Genomic DNA, 20,051 nt, shown 5'->3' on the forward strand with positions numbered 1-20,051 from the left:
CCTTTTAACACAGTGCTGGAACTTAAATATGAGTATAGTTAATAACTACTGATATGCAGATTCTGCTTATACTTTTCTTACAATTAAATAACCTATTTCCCCTGACATTGTCCTCTGTGTACAAGTGTGAGTCTTAAACCAGACAGTACCTTCATAAGAGTCTGGGATTGCCTTCTAATAGAAGAAGCACTAGGTCTAGAATCTGAAAACCTGACTTTTCATACCAATTTGCTATTTGTTAGTTGTGTGTTTCTGAACACATTTCCTCACTTATAAAAACAAGACAAAAATTCAGCAGGTTTTTTGGTAAGAATCAAAATACCATGTGAAAGCGCCTAGCACCCTGTTCGACATATAATAGATCCCTAGCCCTTTCTTTCCTTATTATTCATGCTTTTGCCACACCCCACAGTGGTGTTTCATCTTTTTAGTAATGAAAGCTCCATAGATGAGGGTTGACTTAATCTGTGCAGGCATTTGGAAGTACTTGCCTGGTTGACTCCGTCCTGAGTCGAGATTACTACAAATCTTGAACGTCGATTTCCTCTACATCATTTTGACTGTCTTGCCTAACCGGTAACTGTCTGTAAGGACAAAGAGTTTATTCTACATGCTTGAAGTGTGGTTCACAACCTTCGGAAGTTGAAAAACTGCCCCCAAGGGTGAGTAGCCCACAGGTTCTCCTGGGCTTACGGACCAGGCCTTTCTCTTCCCGGGAGCAGCTACATGAGGAATGAGAAGAAATGAAAATCTCGGAGAGCTTCACCTACCAGAAACCTCGTCAGCATGACTTCTGCGCGCTCTGCACCTTCCGTTAGAACTACGCCTACTCACGGCAGCTCAGCGAGGCAGGCGGTGCGGGCCTGCGTAATGTACAGGCCACGGAATACTGGCGTTCTAACAAGAAAACGGGATCTTTCAGGCAGTTCCCCTCACCTTTCCAGTCAGCCGTGAGAAAAACAAAACAAAACAAAAAACAGCTCTTCCTTTGGACTCCGATGAGAGTCCGTTTCAATGTCTTGCTTCTTGATCAACATGTTGGTATAAGGAGCAAACTGTCTCTCCTACTAGGCGATCTTACTCTTTCACCTTTCAACCTATCCACCCTTCTGATCCTAGTTACCCCACACTAAAGAAGCTTGCTGAGAGAAGACCGGATATTCCCATTTATGTTGGAAACACAGAAAGACCTGTATTTTGGAATCTGAATCAGAGTGGCGTCCAGTTGACTAATATCAACGTAGTACCGTTTGGAATATGGCAGCAGGTCAGATATCCGCGTTTTTTTCCTACCCTTTCCAGTTAGCGCTTTCTCAGTTGAATTGTAGGTGAGGCGTGGTCACTGTAAGATTAAAGAAACAATGGCCTGTTTTGTCTGTACATAGCACTCTGTAAATGCAACCTTTTTTGAGCTAAAAGATGTTTTCCCCATTTAGCAATGGTATAATTCTCTAGTACAGGACAGTAAATCTTAGTTTTGACTGAAGGAGATTTCTTTCCAAAAGGGGTGACAGCTTTCTCAAATACCAAATTAAAAACCAAACTGACATGCACAGTTGTTGCTTTTATTGTAAATTCCAGGTTGACGAAAATCTTCGATTCATGATCTTGATGGATGGCATTCATCCTGAGATGGACACTTGCATTATTGTGGAGTATAAAGGTACCTTCTTACCCTCATCAATAATGAAAGAGAAAAATGCTCCTGGAAGGAAGGGTGATAACAGCCGTCTGAAATTTCATCCTTTGTTTATTTTCTTCCATCTTCACTTCCCATGGAATACAATATACTCCATCCTTAGAAAAATGGGCTATCATTCCTTCCAAAGAACATATTAACAATAATGTTGTCTATGTAGTGAGAGGTCAAAGCTTCTTTTTTAAGGCAATAGATATTCTGTATTTCAATATAGTAATTTCTTCAAACTGCCTTTTTTGAACAAATGCCTTTTTAAAATTTTAATTCCAATACAGTTAACATACAGTGTAATATTAGTTTCAGGGGTACAGTATAGTGATTTAACACTTCCATAGATCACCTGGGACTCATCACAAGTGCCCTCCTTCATCCCCACCATCTACATCACCCATCCACCCCCCACCTCCCCTCTGGTGACCATCAGTGTGTTCTCTAGAGTTAAGAGTCTGTTTCTTGGCTTATCTTTCTCTTTTTGTTTTCTTTGCTCATTTGTTTCTTAAATTCCATATACGAGTAAAATCATATGGTATTTGTCTTTCTCTGACTGACTTATTTTGCTTAGCATAACACTGTCTAGCTCCATCCATGTCATTGCAAATGGCAAGATTTCATTCTTTTTTATGGCTGAGTAATATCCCACCATATATATATATATACCTTTCCTTTATCCATTCATCAACTGATGGACACTTGGGCTGCTTCCATGGTTTGGCTATCGTAGATAATGCTGCTGTAAACATCAGGGTGCATTGTCCGTTTGAATTAGTGTTTTTATATTTTTGGGGTAAATACCCAGTAGTGCTAATACTGGATCATAGGGTAGTTCTATGTTTAACTTCTTAAGGAGCCTCCATCCTGTTTTCCACAGTGGTTGCACCAGTTTGCATTCCCACCAGCAGTGCAAGGGGGTTCCCCTTTCTCCACATCCTTGCCAACACTTGGTGTTTCTTGTTTTGTGTTTTTATTTGTTTTGTTTTTAGAAATAGACTCTTTTTAATTTTTTAAAGATTTTATTTATTTATGTGACAGAGAGACAGCCAGCGAGAGAGGGAACACAAGCAGGGGGAGTGGGAGAAGAAGAAGCAGGCTCCCAGTGAAGGAGCCCGATGTGGGACTCGATCCCGGAATGCCGGGATCACACCCTGAGCCAAAGGCAGACGCTTAATGACTGCGCTACCCAGGCACCCCTAGAAATAGACTCTTTTTTAAAGTTTATTTTGTTTTTTTTTAGTAATCCCTACACTCAACGTGGGGCTCAAACTCACGACCCTGAGATCAAGAGTTGCATGCTCCTCCAACTGAGCCAGTCAGGCATCCCTCTTGTGTTTTTTATTTTAGCCATTCTGATAAATGTCTTACTTTTGTGTTGAAATATTATCATGTAATATAACCATAGACTTCTGCCTTTCATGTGGGAAGATGGCTTTACTGCCCCAATAATCATTGAATGGAATTTGCAGAAGGTTGAGAGAGTTCTATTGATCCAGTCACTCTTCTCCGGAATTCTTTGGGCTCAACATCCCTAGAGATAGCTGATTGAAGAAAGTAGTCTATCTGTGATACTGGAGTGATAACTGTCCTCATGGGACATCCAGAACCCACCAAATCAAATAGGATGAATCTGTTCACTTGAAAATTCAAAATGCTGTTGAAGATTTTAGGTTTTCAAATCTTACTCATCCTTTTCCTTAGACATAAGTAATTCCTCTCTAATCAAATGAGTCAGACTATAGACTTGGAAACTTTGTTGGCTTGGGAATTCAAACTATATGGCATCCAGGATTTCACCTTGAATACTCATACCACTTCATTTTTCTGCAGGTCATAAGATACTTAATACAGTGGACTGCACCAGACCCAACGGGGGAAGGTTGCCTGAGAACGTTGCTTTAATGATGAGTGATTTTGCTGGAGGAGCGTCAGGCTTTCCTATGACTTTCAGTGGTGGAAAATTTACTGGTAATATTTTATATCAGAGTGATCCAAGGAGCAGGCATGACACTTTGCTAAATGCTGTGAGAATAAATACAAAGATTATTAAGCCACGGTCCCTCCCCACAAGAAGTTTACGGTCTTACTGGGAAACCAGACTTGCAAACAGCAGATACACAAACTAGTTTCCAGCTCAAAATATGATGGAGAGAGAAAGAAACACTATGGAAATTAGGGTGCATCTCAGAAATAGTCAAGAAAAAGAATCATCAGGATCAGTTGGATTCATGGTGTAGACCATAGAGGGGAGCAGAAAAAGGTCCAACATTGGTAATCCACACTTAACTGCTCTTGGAAGTGGTTCAGTACAGGCTGTGTGCAGCCTGACATAGGCACATCCCCTAGTGCCTGTGGAATGCTCACAGAAGGGAAGAGTGTAGCCACTGATGGTGATGTTACTGGGAGCTGGGGAGTAGGGGGAATGGGGAGATACTGGTCAGAGAGTACAAACTTCCAGTTATAAGATGAGTGAATTCTGAGGATGTAATGTGCAGCATGGTAATGATATTGTTTTATTTTTTTAAAGATTATTTATTTATTTATTTATTTATTTTTTATTTATTTATTTATTTATTTATTTATTTATTTATTTATTTGACAGAGATAGAGACAGCGCTTAACTGCTGTGCCACCCAGGCGCCCCAAGATTATTTATTTATTTAAGAGAGAGAGAGTGAGAGAAAGAACATGAGGGAGGGGCAGCGGGAGAGGGAGGGAGCCCTAAGTAGACTCTGCATTAAGCATGGAGCGTGACATGGGTCTCAATCTCATGACCCTGAGCTCGTGACCTGAGCTGAACCAGGAATAAGTTGCTTAACTGACTGAACCAGCCAGGCACCCCAGTGATATTGTTTTATGTACCTGAAAGTTGCTGGGAGCATAGATCTCAAATGTTTCTACCAAACCCACAAAATGGTAATTATATGAGGTGATGGAGGTCCTGGTAACTAACCTTATTGTCCTCATTTTGCAAGACATACATGTATCAAATCATCACCTTACATAACTTAAACTTATATAATGTTATATGTCAATTATATCTCAGGTCTAGGGGGAGAAAGTGTGAGGTCCAAGGCAGGGGCTCTTCTGCTCTGGGTCTAAGGGTGGTGCTGGGTTGGGATGGGAAAAAGTGTGTAAGTGGTGTCCTCAGTACTAGCACTGTGAGAGCTCAGTATGTGTCTACCTAGTAAATTAATATGTTCGGTACATGATCTCTAACAAGGTGGCAGAAATGTTACTTGCAGTGTGAAGAAAGCTTCTGTCTGGTTCCTCCCTTCTGTAGGTCTGTATTCATTGGCTGCCAGGGTGCATAACCACGTGAGAGAGAGGAAGGTGCCTGTCCTTAGGGAGTTAACTGGGGAGGCAAAATACACCTATGAAAGGTTAGCTAGAATAATCCCATTCCCATGTGTGTGTCTGTGTGTGTGAATGAACGCAGGCACTCATTTTTAAAAGGGTTGGAATATACCAAAGCATTACTAGGTCTAGGTTATGGGTAACTTATTTTTCTGTGTCCTCGTCTGTGTTTATCAAATGTTCACAGCAGTAACCACAGGAACAGCTCCCTGGCATGGTGCCCTGCGTGCTCTGGACCCGGCCTAATTCCTCAGCTTCCTCACTGCCTGTCTCCCATCGCTTGCTGTCCGTCAGTCTGAGCTGGCCTGCCTTCTGTTCCTCAGACCCAGTACACCACGTGCTTTCCTGCCCTGAGCCTTTGTATCTGCTCTTTCCACTGCCTGGACTTCTCTTGCTACCCATCACGTGGTGGACACCTTCTCCTATATCTGTGTCTGTGTCTCTGTCTCAGATGTCACCTTGCCTCACTGCCCTGTCTGAGAATGCCCCTCTCCCCACTGCAGCCCAGCCCCTCCGCCCACTGCGCTGGTTGACTTTCTTCCTAGCTCATCACTCTTTGAAATGACCTTATTTATTTCCTTGTTCACTATTTGCTTCTCTCACTAGAACAAATGCTCCACAACAGCAGGGACCTGCTTTATCTTTTCATCACTGTTTTCTCAGTGCCAAGAACTACGTCTGGCACTTCGCAGGCACTCGGTAAACATTGACCGAATGGACGGATGACCAAACGAACAAAGGAGCAACCTGTGAGCTAGGAATGCCGCTCCACTCACGGAGGAGGGAGAGGGCTGCATTTTGATCCTAGGTCTAACGGATTAACCACGGTCCACAGCCAGAGTCTGAGTGACACACCTTGATTCTAAAAGCCACCAAAATACTAAAGCCACGTCCATGTTAGAAAAGAGTTAATAATTACAAGCCTTACAGCGCTCTTACGATGTGCTCGCCCACAAAGTGCCCCTAGGCACGCGGTCCTTTGCATTCAGCTGGGGTCCCCGTGAACTGCTGTAGACAAGGAGAGAGTTCAGTCACTACCTTTGGGTGGTTTGGTAACATTTCCCTAGGAATTGATTAAAATTTGCAGAGTAAATCTGGGGGAAGGGGGCACTTTGCACTCATGACACAGAGCTTTGCTCTGTTTCGGTGTCAGTCTATCAATTTTATCTCCAGAAAGAGTTTCAATGTACTAAACTTCTGTTTTTCCATTATTTCTGAATTGAGGAGATTCTAACCCCAACCCTGTCATTCCAGAGGAATGGAAAGCCCAATTCATTAAAACAGAAAGGAAGAAGCTCTTGAACTACAAGGCCCGGCTGGTGAAGAAGCTACAACCCCGAATTTATTGCCCCTTCGCTGGGTATTTTGTGGAATCCCACCCATCAGACAAGTATGGCTGGACATTTGGTACCACGTTTTTATGCATAAGTAACGTATGCTGGGGATGAGTCGTTTAGCTGTGAATCAATGTGAAATGAGAATGAGTGATTAGAAGGGGTCTGGGCTTGTTTCACAGGCTGCCTGTGACCCCCGAGTGGGAATAAAAGCCATGCCTGGCAGCTAGGATTCATCCAGATAGGTTTTCTCTGAAAGGATCCTGGGAGCGGTCAAGGCAACTGCTGAGGGCTCAGTACATGCGAGGAACTAAACTGGGGCTTAAGCCATCTGAATTCACCTTCCCAGTGACACTGTGGGGTAGGTATTACTACGCCTTTTTTGCCATAGGGAATCCAGCTCAGGCGTGGGGACTTGCGCAGTCGCCCTGTTGAAAACGCTAGAGTTGAGAAGCGAATTCTGATGTGCCTGGGGTCAAAGCTCTCTTCTCTACCCCACACTACGTCCCAGAGTTGAGAATTGTATCACCATCACATTGAAGTTACTTTCTCATCCTGGGGTATCTGAAACGATTTCTCTTGCAACAATATAACTTTTAGTCTCGTTCTTCCAGTGTATTTTTGGAGGCCCATGAATTTTCTTTGAGAATGTTATTTAAATGTTGGGTTTTCACTTTAACGGTGAAATGAAGGACGCTCATTCGTTTCAGTGCTGGGTTTTGACCAAAGTTTACTTTTTGTAATCACTTTGATACCAAGTAATCGTTTAAAGAGTTAGCAGCTAACTTTTTTTTAAGATTTTATTAATTTATTTGACAGAGAGAGACAGCGAGAGAGGGAACATAAGCAGGGGGAGTGGGAGAGGGAGAAGCAGGCTTCCTGCTGAGCAGGGAGCCCAACTCGGGGCTCGATCCCAGGACCCTGAGATCATGACCTGAGCCGAAGGCAGCTGCTTAACCAACTGAGCCACCCAGGCGCCCCAGCAGCTAACTTAGAGTAAACATTTTCTCAAATAGGAGTATCTATCCCAGGGGAATCCCAGATTTAAGGAACATTGCTTTAGTGCATCTTACCACAGTGTTTAGATTGGATTGTCCTTCCTGGGGACTTTACTACGGCCAAGTGCCTGAGCTGGGAAAAGGCTTTTTCTTTTCTCTCAAAACATAGACACTTTGATAAAAAGGAAACATCCACATTTTTCCTATGAATTGCTAAAGTTGAACTAAACATTTGCAAAATTATTAGTGTCCTTTGAGACATCAGACCTGCTGGGCTGAGTCATCCAATATGGTAACTGCCAGCCACATGGGACTAATGAGCCCTTGAAAAGTGGCTAATGCAGCTGAGGATTGCTGCAGTGAGTGTCAATGCATTGATTCAGTTTCAGTTATTTTTTCCATGCACTGATACAATAGTTGTGATGTATTTCATTGAGTATTTTATGTAGCTAGGTCGTTTCACAGTGATACCTATGTTAATTGAACTTGGAAATTAGGTTGAAATATTATGTTACAATACAGTTACATTATTTTTCTAGCTTAAGAACAATATGGGCACATTTTTACAGTGAAATGAAGGCATCTCTTGATGCAGAATTTTGTACAGTTGCAAGAACTAGTACAACGCTGGGAATAGTAAGGAGAAAAAGCAACCAGATGAGAAGATCTATTGCAAATTTCATGTTGAATAGCAATTATAATTTGCATCAATAGAGAAGAAGAAAGTACTGTATATAAAAAAGTTTTAAAATGTGGACTGTATTGAGACATTTTCAGCAAAATACATAGGGAATCTGACTGAAGTTTCCTCTCAACAGCCAATGAAGAACCAATGAAATTAGTCACCTGGAATGAGAATTAAGTGCCCAGATAATTTTTAATCGTTGTTACTGGCCAATAATAAAAGGACGTGGATAATTGCATTAAAAAAGGAAACCACTTTTAGATAAAGAGATGGTAAAAGAGATTATTTCAGTCATGGGTATTTTGTTAGAAAGTTATAAGGAAAAGATTAAAAAATATATATTTATAAAAAGTGAAAATCTTGATTAAGCCCCCAATTAGCTGTACAATACAAGACATTTCTAGTAATATAAAAGGTCATTGATAAAAATGTAATGAATTACTCAAATTTGAAAAACTGCAAGTATGTTTTCTTTAGTTTTAGTTCAGTAGTTCTCATATAGGGAGATTTTGTCTCCAGGGGGACATTTGGCAGTGTCTGGAGACAGTTTTCGATCCCATAGTGGGGGAGTGCTACTGGCATCTAGTGAATTGAAGACAGGGAGTCAGCTAAACAACTAATAATAAACAGGATACCTCCCACAACAAGGAATTATCCAGCTCCAAATGCCAGTAGTGCCATTGTTGAGAAACTTTGCTTCAGATGAATTACGTGTACAAGAAAAAAGAGTTCTAAATTATTTTATGAAATGAGTAGAATGTTACTACTAAAATCTGACAAAAATGGCACAAAGACACCTACATACCAATTTATGAAGATCTAAATATTTTGAACTCTATGCAACAATGCATTAAATTAATACTATATCAAGAACAAGTGGTGTTCATTACATGAATGCAAGTGTTTTTCAGTGAGAATTGAGTAATATAATCCAGTGTATTTATTCATCTAAGAAGGAAGATCATATGATCTCCAAAGATGCCAAGAAGTTTAACTCTTGTTTTGACAAAAAAGGTACTCTAAAATTGAACGTTAGATGACTATTTCCTTACTATGATTATATATATAATCGTGTGTGGATATGGAATTGGGGAGAGTCAACCATGGAGAAGCACTGGAATTTTTTAAATTGAGAACATTTTACTTGTAATAATCCAATAAGACAACATGAATGAAGTAGACATACAAAATAACAAAGGTGGCAAAATTATCACTGTCTGCTGCTATGATTATATATCTAGAAAATTAAAGAGAATCAACTGAAAAACTATTCCAAACAATTTATAAACAACTATTACTTAGGAGTTAAATTACAGAAAAAGTCTCTGTTTTCCATTGCAATCAAAAATGAGAAAATATCTGGAAATAAATTTAACTAGCAGTGTGCAAGTCTCAATATAAAGAAAGCTTTCACATGCCACTGAATGATACAGAAGAAAACCTATACAAATGGAAAGAAATACTATGTTTTGGGACTAGATAACAGAATGATATCATTCATAATTTATAAGTTTAGTGTGAATCCAATATTTGCAATATGTGTTTTTGGAAGTAGACAAGTTGATTCTGAAACTAATTTGGGGAAGAAAGCCAAGAATATTTAGTAAACCTCTGATTAAAAAGAGCAATGGGAGGAGAGTACTCTAGCAGAGAGTAAAACATGTTAAAGTCTCTCTAATTAAAACTCGAAGGGACTATTGCATAAATAGCCCATGGGTCAGAATGCAAAGTACAGAAATGAACTCGTACCTGTCTTTGGATTTAGTATATGCTGCACGAGGCATTTTAAATCAATGGTGGTTTAGTAAATGGCATTGGACAAATAGTTTCAAAGGATTTCCAAGTTTATGAAGAAATATTGTCAGTTCACAGCCTGAAAAATTGAATTCGTAGAGTAAGTACTTTTGAATTTTCTACATTTGATAAAGAATAATTTCCACTAAATCTGAAAAACTTAGTTTTTATCATGGTAGATGTGCTTCAGCTATATTAGGTTAAAAATATCCAGATATATTGGAATTTTTAAAACAAGAAGTTTGTGTTTCCCTTATTACTTCTTCCTATTGAATGGTACATCTTGAATACATTTCTGCTAAGTTTTTCAAAGCAGTCTTTAGCAGAAGTGTCCTGGATACAGTTGTTGAAAGGTTGACAGTATACACCCAAGTGCTAGGAAATATTGCCAGTTAATGAAGCTGCTAAAAGAAAAGAGAAGACAATGAACTTGATGGTCTTGTGCTCTTTGCAAGTGCTTGTTGGTTAAGTCATGGAAGATTTGGATTGTTAAGTCCAATTCAAAGTTATCTTGAAACTTAAAGAATGCTTGCCAAACATTCAGGAGTCATAGGCAAAATCTGGCACTGTGACTAACATTCCTCTGATATTCTACTGCATATGAACAAGCTAAATTTAAAGCTCCATGGAAAGGAAACACTCATTTGTGACTTAGTTATACAGGTTGAATGTTATATTGAAATGGAATCTTTTTCTAGTGCAAATCAGTAATAATGACTTTATACATTTTCTAACATGGATCAATTTGCAGAAGATGTTATTTGTAACTGGCAGTATTATATAAACTGGATGCTAAAATTACAAATCAAGTTTAAAGAATGCTTTAATGTTTACAATTTGGTGTTGATTTTCAATTTATGCAATACCCCTTTGAATTCAAGATTACTACTGAGTTTACCCAAGGGTTACTGAATTTACTAAACTTAGGTGTAGTTCCAAAATTAATCTATTTTGCTTCAAAGTCAAATCGGTTCTTCTAAGAAAGGTGAACCAGTTTTATCAACGTAGATGTGAATACTATATGAAAATGTATTTTTGGTACTTGATTCATTTATTGAAAAACGTTTAAGTATCTTTGGAACAACTTGAACAAGTGAATCTACTCTTTCAGCTGTAAGTTTTATGAAATCTAAATGCTGATAAAGTTTTTTGATGAAAATTTAGTGTCTGAATTCAGATGTACTCTAATTGAAATGTGTCTAATTGAGATGTACCATATTACTGTGTCTAGAGAGATACTGTTTGTTTTTCTAGCCCTTAATTATATTCTGTATAACCAAGTTCCATGTCCTTGAAATGTTATGGTGCTTCACTACTAAGAAGCTACATCAGTTATATTTTTAAACTTAAAAAAAAAATTCCAGATACGCTTTTGTTTTTCCTAAGAAATTCTTACTTTGAAGGAGGATGCCTTTATAGGAAATCTTTCGTAATTGCTGGATAAGCCTAGATATAAATTCAAAGAATGTGTTCTTATACAGACCTGCAGAGCTTTTAAAAATGTGTATGTCAAAAGCAACTTTAAAACAAGAAAGAGCCCTAAAGCAGGAGTGAAATTTAGGAGCCTTTGGTCACACAGGAGACCTGCTCATCTGTTAGCCCTATTCATGCACATTTAACTCTGAGGGATGGAGGATGGAGTAGAGTTGAGTTGAGTTAATCGAGATAGACAGCAAATAAAAGATTTAGTGAACCAGGGAAGGGTTGTCTGTATTGAGTGACACTGATACAGAACCAGGGGAATGAACTTCTCTAATACTGCTAGCAGTAGATGGCCCTGGGGAACTTCCCTTAGATTTCCCCTAAACTCCTTGGTTTTCTAAAGAAAACAGTTACCAGTAGATAAATGTGTTTCACACCTAATCTTGATATAGAGCTAATGGCCATTGTTAATGTAACAAAAATAAACTTCTCAGTACCTACTATTGTAGACATAGAACAAAGGTTTCACTTTAATAGTGCTAAGATTCAGTATAGTTAAGAACCAGTGTGGCAGAGGCACCAAGCGCTCAGGACAGACACAAGGTAATTCTGGATCAGGCCCTGGAGGCTCTGCTCCCCAAAGCTTAATTCTCTAATTGATGGAGTTGAGAGAACGAGAGCCAGGAGGTCCTAGGTTAGCAAAAAGGGGCACTCAGGGGCCCAGAGAAGCAGCTTTTAACCAACTGGCACAGAGCTATTTCAATAGTTTAGCAAGCACTATGCCTACCAGCTAAAGATGAACTGATCCTTAAGGCAATGGAGAAAGGAGTGGAGAAGAGAACCTACTGCCGTCCACAGCTGTCACACTATATGACATGGAAATACCTGAGGACTAAGGGATTGCACCGTGGTCCGCTTGCTGTTTGTCACATAACTGACTGTCTTGGACAGTGTGTACGTATGTTAAAAGATATAAAGAGAAAGCGTGTCTAAGATAAGTCCAAGAGAGTCTGTTTAAGAAGATAACAGTAAGTTATTCTATTGCATACATATTCTTAGTTATGGTCACTCAGGTAAACAGTATAACATCAATAGGAATATATGCCACATGATACTATGGAAAGTATTAAAGCCAGGCCAATGATGAAGTATTGTAGAGCTTCAATTTTAAAAAACAGAAAACAAAACAAGAAGAGGAAGAAGAGGAAGAAGAGGAAGAAGAGGAAGAAGAGGAAGAAGAAGAAGAAGAAGAAGAAGAAGAAGAAGAAGAAGAAGAAGAAGAGGAGGAGGAGGAGAAGGAGGAAGAGGAAGAGGAACAAAGTATTTTCTTGTTTGGTTTAAATAGAAATGTTTCATGTCAAAGCTTATAGTCTGAATGCAGGTAAACATCCTTTAGGCTGATCTTATGGTCTAAAGTGTGACCAGAGAAGAGGACCCAGACAAGGTAATTGACATTTGAAGTGTCTTAATGTATTACCTAAATTTGAGAAGGAAATAATTTTTTTTTGATGGTATCCCTACCTGGGAAGTTAAGAATGGAGTTGCCCTCCAAACTTAGGTTGCATCAGAAAGGGTGGGAGATGGTCTGTATCTGTGGAAGAACAGAAATCGAGGCAGAGAAAAATAATGCATTAAACATAGGGAAAAATTCAAGTAACTATGGATTTCTAATCATAAACTACAGAAACCAGAAGGTAGTAGAATAGCATTTTTAAGGTGCTTAAAGAACCATCAGCCCAGACTCTATACTCAGTAAAAATACCTTTTGGAAATGAAGGTAGAATGAAAACATTTTCAGATGAAGCAAAACTTAGACAATTCATTACCAGCAGACCTACTTTAAAAGAAATGCTAAAGAAAGTTCTTCAGATGAAAGGAAAATGACACTAAAGGGAAACTTGGAATTTCAGGAATGAAGGAGAGAGCAACAGAAATGGTAATAACTGTATATATATTATAGGCAATTTTTCTTAAGTTCTTTAAAATATGTTAAACAGTTGACAGCAACTATTATAATATGGTTTAATGGGCTTTTCAGTGTATGCAGGTAGAATACCTAAGACAATTATAAGCATAAAGGGCTCTGTGTAGTGGAAAGTTTTCTAGGTGTTAAAACACTTCTAAATAGATTAAAAGGTTAAGTATGTTAATTGTAATCCCCCGAACAGCAACTATGAAAATCATAGAAAGAAATATTATCAAAAACTCAATGGAATCAACAAATTCAGCTAAGCTGCATTTGTTGCATACAAAATTAACATACAAAAATCAGTAGGGTTTTTATACACTAGTGGCAAATTATCTGAAAAAGAAATTAAATGATCAATAACATCTATAGCTTTGAAAACAATAAAATATTTAAGAGTAGATTTAGGAAAGGAGGTGAAAGATCCCTACACTGAAAATACAGCACATTGATGAAAGAAATCAAAGAAGACACAAATAAATGGAAAGATAATCTGTATTCATGGATTGGAAGAATTAATATTGTTAAAATGTCCATACTACCCCGTGTAATCCCTATCAAGATCCCAATGGCATTTTTTACAGAAGTAAAAAAAAAAAATCCTAAATTTATATGGAACCACAAAAGACCCCAAATATTCAAAGCAATCCTGAGAAAGAAGAACAAACCAAGAGGCATCACACTTTTTGGTTTCAAGCTATGTTATGAAGCTATAGTAATCATAACAGTATGGTACAGGCATTAAAAACAGACACATAAACCAATGGAACAGAATCGAGTCCCCCAAAATAAACCCAGGCATATATGGTCAACTAATATTTGACAAGGGAGGTAAGAATACTCACTGGGGAAAAGACAGTCTCTTCATTAAATGATGCTGGCAAAATTGAATATTCACATGTAAAAGAATAAAACTAGACCCCTATCTTAACACCACTCACAAAAATTAACTCAAACTGTGTTAAAGACTTAAATGTAAGACCTGAAACTGTAAAACTCCTAGAAGAAAGCATAGGCAGTAAACTCCTTGACATGGGTCTTGGAGATGATTTTTTGGATTTGACAGCAAAAGCAAGGGCAACAAAAACAAAAATAAACAAGTGGGACTATATCAAACTAAAAAGCTTCTGCACAGCAAAGAAAGCTATCAACAAAATGAAAAGGCAGTGGGGGAAAATATTTGCAAATCATATATCTGTTAAGGGCTTAATACCCAAAATATATAAAGAACTACAACTCAGTAGCAGAAACAGATAATCCAACTGCAAAATAGGCAATGGACCTGAATAGATATTTTTCCAAAGGAAATATACAGATGGCCAACAGGTACATGAAAAGGTGCTCAATATCTCTCATCATCAGGGAAATGCAAATCAAAACCACAATGAAATATTACTGCACACCTATTAGAATGACTATTATCAGAAAGACAAGAAATAAGTGTTGTAGAGGATGTGAAGAAAAGGGAACCGTTTGTACTGTTAATGGATTGTAAAGTCATGCAGCCACTATGGAAAATGGTATGGAGGTTCCTCAAAAAATTAAAAACAGAAAGACCATATGATCCAGAAATTCCACTTCTGGATATTTGAAGAAAATGAAAGCACTAACTTGAAAAGATATGCACCTCCAGTTTCATTGCAGCATTATCTATAATAGCCAAACCAACAACCTAAGAGTCCAACAATGGTTGTATGGATAAAGAAAATGTAGTATTATAGAAACCAGTGGAATATTATTCAGGCATGAAAAGAAGGAAATCTTGCTGTTTGTGACAACACTGGATGGACCTCAAAGGCACTTTGTTAAGTGAAATAAGTCAGACAGAAAAAGACAAATACCATATCATCTCACATATATGTCAAATCTAAAACAACAACAACAACAACAAAACCTCATAGAAAAAGATATCAGATTTGCAGTTACTAGAGGCAGGGGGCAGGGCTGGAGAATTTGATGAAGATGGTCAAAAGGTGCAAATTTCCAGTTATAAGTGCTGGGGATGTAATGTATAACACAATGACTATAGTTGACACTGTCGTATAGTGTATTTGACAGTTGCTAAGACAGTAAATCCTAACAGTTCTCATCACAAGGAAATAAATTTTTTCTTTTATTTTTTGTATCTATATGAGATGATGGATGTTAACTAAACTAACTGTTGTAATCATTTTGCAATATATATAGTCAAGTCATTATGCTGTACATCTTAAATTTATACAGTGCTATATGTCAATTATATTTCAATAAAACTGAAAAAACTCAACATGTAAACTAAACAGGATACTAAAAAAATTTAAATAATTTGAAGGAAGGGGAATGGAAAGACAGAGGAATGAGAAAGAGATAAACAGAAAACATAATAAAATGGTAGACATAAATAATTACATTAAATATAAATGTTCTACAGACATGTGAGTGAAGCCTTTCACTTGGACTGTCCAGACCAGCCCTGCTGCCATCAACTGAATAGCATTAACTAATAACAGTCAGCAGCATATGGAAGAAAAGAATCATCATCCAAACTCCATCTGAATTCACAATCAACAAAATTTTGAGATACAATAAAGTACTCATCACTTAAATTAAAATAATCTAAACACACCAATTGGAAGACAGAGATTATGAGAATGGATAAAAAAGAACAAGACCCACTCTATGCTGTCTACAAGAAATCCACTTTAAACCTAATGATCTAGGTAAATTGGAAGTAAAAGAATGGAAAAAATATACTGTGCAAACACTAGTCCAAGAAAGCTTGAGTGGCTATGTTAAGAATAGAGTTGGCTTCAGAGCAAAAACTACCAAGGATACAGAGGCACATTATGATGTCAATTCACCAAGAAGTTGTAAGAATCCTAAATGTGTTTCTACATAACAGCAGATTCTCAAATACATGAAACAAAAATTTAATAGATGTTAAAGAAAATGGAAAGTCAGAATGACAGTTGAAGACTTCAACACTCCTTTCTCAGTAATTGCTAGAATAAGAACATGGAAAATTTAGCAAGGATATAGAAAAACTAAACATAAATCAACTGGATGTGAATGACATTTATAGAAAATTCCACCTGAAAATAGCAGAACGTGCATTCTTTTCCAGAACAAACATCGACCAAGAAAGACCATGTCTTGGGTCACAAAACAAACCTTAACAAAATTTAAACTGAAATAATACAAAGAATGTTTTCTGATCATATTGGAATTAGTCTAGAAATCAAGAGAAAGATAACTGGAAAATATCCAAATACTTGAAAACTGAAAAACACATTGCTAAGCAATCTCTGAGCCAAAGAGGAAATATCATATGAAATTAGAAAAAAACTTAAAAAAAAAGCAAGAAAACACAACATATCAAAATTTGTGGGATACTAAAGAAGAGATTAGAGGGAAATTTGTAGCATTAAATGCACATATTAAAAAAGAAGAAAGTTCTCACTTTAGGAAACTAGAAAAAATGAGCAAAATAAATGGAAGAAGGAAGGAAAACAATTAAAAACAGAAGTCGAGGAAATGAAGAAAAACAATAGAGGAAAAAACAATGAAAATCACCAAGAAAAAAAATAAAGACAATTACCAATATCAGGAATGAGAGCACTCACTGACAATCCCACAAGTGTTAAAACTAACAATAACAATATAAGTAATTCTATGTACAGAAATTAAACAACTTAGATGAAACTTCCCAATTCTTTGAAAGCCACAAATACCAAAACTCCAAAAATATAGACATCACCAAATTTCTGTAAGTTTCTTTTGTAGGTTAAAATCTTCCAAAAAAGAGAATCCAGGCCCAGATTATTTCACTGGCAAATTCTACCAAACATTCAAAAAACCAAACAAAACACTAATTTAACATATTCTTTTCCAGAAATAGTGGAGGAGGAAACACTATAACTCTTCTTATGAGACTTTGCTATCAAAAGCAGACAAAGGCTATGCAAGAAAGTACACACTAATACTTCTCAGAAACATAGGAGCAAAAATTCTTAATGAAATATTGCCAAATTACATGTAATTACATGTAATTACAAATTAATATGTAAAAGGAATAATACAACCCAATGGTGTTTATCCCAGGAATGCAAGGCTGGTTCAATATTCAAAACTCGATCTAATCCATCATATTAACAGATAAAGAAAAAAATCACATGATTATATTAACTGAAGCAGAAAAAGCAGTTGATAAAATTCAGCATATACTCCTGGTAAAATAAAAACCAAACCAAAACAAAACAAAAACTCTTAGCAAACTAGAAATAGAAGAGAATTTTCCTAACCTCATTAAGGGCATCTGTAAAAATCCACAGCTAACAGCATACTTGACAGAGAAAGAATGAGTAATTTCTTCTAAGTTGCATAAGAAGATAAGAATGACTACATCATTCTGAAATTTGTAATCAGTGCAGGAAGGCAAGAAAACTGAATAAATAACTGTAGACTGAAAGGAAGTCATGAAGTGTTGTTATTTCAGACACCATGACTGTCTACATAGAAAATCCCAGAGAATTAATAAAAGAAAATTCTGGAACTAATGAGTAAATTTAGCAAAGTCATCAGATATAAAGTAAATGTATAAAAATCTATTGTATTTCTATATATGAGCAATGAACATGAGAACAACAAAATTTAAAAAAAAACATACAATAGCTCCAAATAATTATATACTTCATTGTAAATCTAACAAAATAATACAGGGTCTGTATGCTAAAAACCATAAAACATTGATTAAAGAAATCAAAGATAAACTAGATAATTGAAAAGGCATATCTTCATGAATTGGATGTCTCAGTATAGTTAATATTTTTTTTAAATTTTGCATTTAACACAATATTTGTTAAATATGTTAACCTAAAACAAAACTTTATTATGTGGAAACTATTTATCTTGAACAACCATAGAGAGTAAACACGGGAAGATCAAGGGCAAAATTTTAAAGTATTCTTAAGCACATTTCTCTAATGCCAATCACTAATCCTAATTATTAACTAATTAGGATATTGGATTAGCCTATATGGAGTATTTTTAAGCATCTTACCTTTGGGGATATTTCATCTGTCAATAGAATCATCTTACATTGAAAACATTGTGATATGATGATACATTATTTTGATTACATTATCTTGAACATGTGCTTAGAAAATTTTTTAAAAAGCATGGACTTTAGAATTCAGTTTACAAGTACAGTTTACTAGATATTTATGTTAAACATATAAATGCTTTCTCTCTACTGAAATAGAGTCTTTCTCTGTCTACTGATTATATGCTCTGTGTCTACTGATCAAATGCTTTCTCTGTACCTACTGATTATATTCTAGTCTATTAATAATTGATTTTCATATGTTAAACCAATCTTGCATTTCTGGTATAAAGCCTACTTGGTAATGAGGCATTATAATTTGGGAGAGGGGATTGGTAAAATATATATAATGAAATTTGCCATTTTAACCATTTTTAAATGTACAATTCAGTGGCATTAATTATATTCACAATGTTATGCAACCATCACTACTATTTCCAAAACTTTTTTTTTTTTTCATCCCAAACAGAAACTCCACCCATTAAGCAATAACTTCCCATTTATCTCACCCTCCATCACTGGTATTATCTAGTGTACTTTTGTCTATGCATTTGCCTATTGTAGATATTTCTTATAAGTACAATCATACAATATTTGTCCTTTTGTGTAGTATATTTCACTTTGCATAATGGCTTTAAAGTTCTTCTAGGCTGTATCAGAATTCCATGCTTTTTTATGGCTGAATAATATTCCATTGTGTGGGTATATCACATTTTGTTTATCCATTCTTTTGTTGTTGGATGACTGAGTTATGTCCAGCCTTCAATGAACATTGGTATACAAGTAGCTGAGTCCCTGTTTTCAATTTTCTGGTACATATATCTAGGACTGGAATTGCTGTATCCTATGGTAATTCTATATTCAACTTTAAAGAAACTGCCAAACTGTTTTCCACAGTGGTTGCAATATTTTATCTTCTCACCAGGAATGTACAAGTGTTTCAATTTCTCTACATCTTTATAGTACTTATTTCCATTTTTTGTTTTGTTTTTTTTTTTTCATTTTTTGGATTGTATCTATCCTGGTAGGTATAAAATGATATCTCATTATGGCTTTGATTTGCATTTCCCTAATGACTAATGATATTGATCATTTTTCATGTCCTTATTAACTATTTGTATATTTTCTTTGCATAAACATCTATTCGAGTTCTTTGCTCGTTTTTAAATTGGGATATCTTTATTGAATCATAGGAGTGCCTAAATATACTGTACCTATTATTCCCTTGTCAGATGTGTGATTTGCAAATATTTTCTTCCACTATAATCTTTTCACTTTCTTGATAATAACCTTTGATGTACAAAAGTTTTTCATCTTTGCAAAATCAAATTTATTGATTTTTCTTTTGTTTCTTATGCTTTTAGTGTCATATCTAAGAATACATGGCCAAATCCAAGGTCACAAAAATTTACTCGTATGTTTTATTTGATAAGTTTGATGGTTTTTAGCTCTTATGGTTAGGTTGTTAATTGATTTTGAGTCGATTTTTGTATAGGGTGTGAAGTAAGGGTCTGAATTCATTTTTTTATATGTGGAAATCCAGTTGACCCAATATCATTTGTTGGAGACATTTCTCTCTGTGTTGAAAGATCTGGGAACTCTTGTCAAAAATCAATTACCCATAGATATATTGAGTTCATTTCTGGACTCTTAATTCTGTTCTGTTGGTCTATTTGCCTATCTTTATGCCAAGTCCCCACTGTTTTGATTATTTTAGCTTTGTAT

At 36.4% G+C, this 20,051-nt stretch overlaps 1 protein-coding gene across 7 annotated transcripts in view; it reads left to right on the top strand.

Moving 5' to 3' along the window:
* LOC103665030 (cytidine monophosphate-N-acetylneuraminic acid hydroxylase) overlaps positions 1–20,051 on the top strand; it is a 104,573-nt gene that overhangs the window by 43,802 nt on the left and 40,720 nt on the right. For all 7 annotated transcript variants that reach the window (XR_005838763.1, XM_040644907.1, XM_040644905.1 and 4 more), the window contains exons 6-9: positions 1,120–1,267; positions 1,582–1,663; positions 3,521–3,658; positions 6,302–6,437. Coding sequence is in view for 6 of the 7 variants with exons in the window: in XM_040644907.1 (XP_040500841.1) it covers positions 1,120–1,267; positions 1,582–1,663; positions 3,521–3,658; positions 6,302–6,437 (504 nt within the window). In the remaining variant the exon portion in view is untranslated. The remainder of the gene's footprint in view (positions 1–1,119; positions 1,268–1,581; positions 1,664–3,520; positions 3,659–6,301; positions 6,438–20,051) is intronic.

The sequence above is a fragment of the Ursus maritimus genome, unplaced genomic scaffold, assembly GCF_017311325.1.
Source record: "Ursus maritimus isolate PB19 unplaced genomic scaffold, ASM1731132v1 scaffold_30, whole genome shotgun sequence".
Taxonomy (NCBI): domain Eukaryota; kingdom Metazoa; phylum Chordata; class Mammalia; order Carnivora; family Ursidae; genus Ursus; species Ursus maritimus.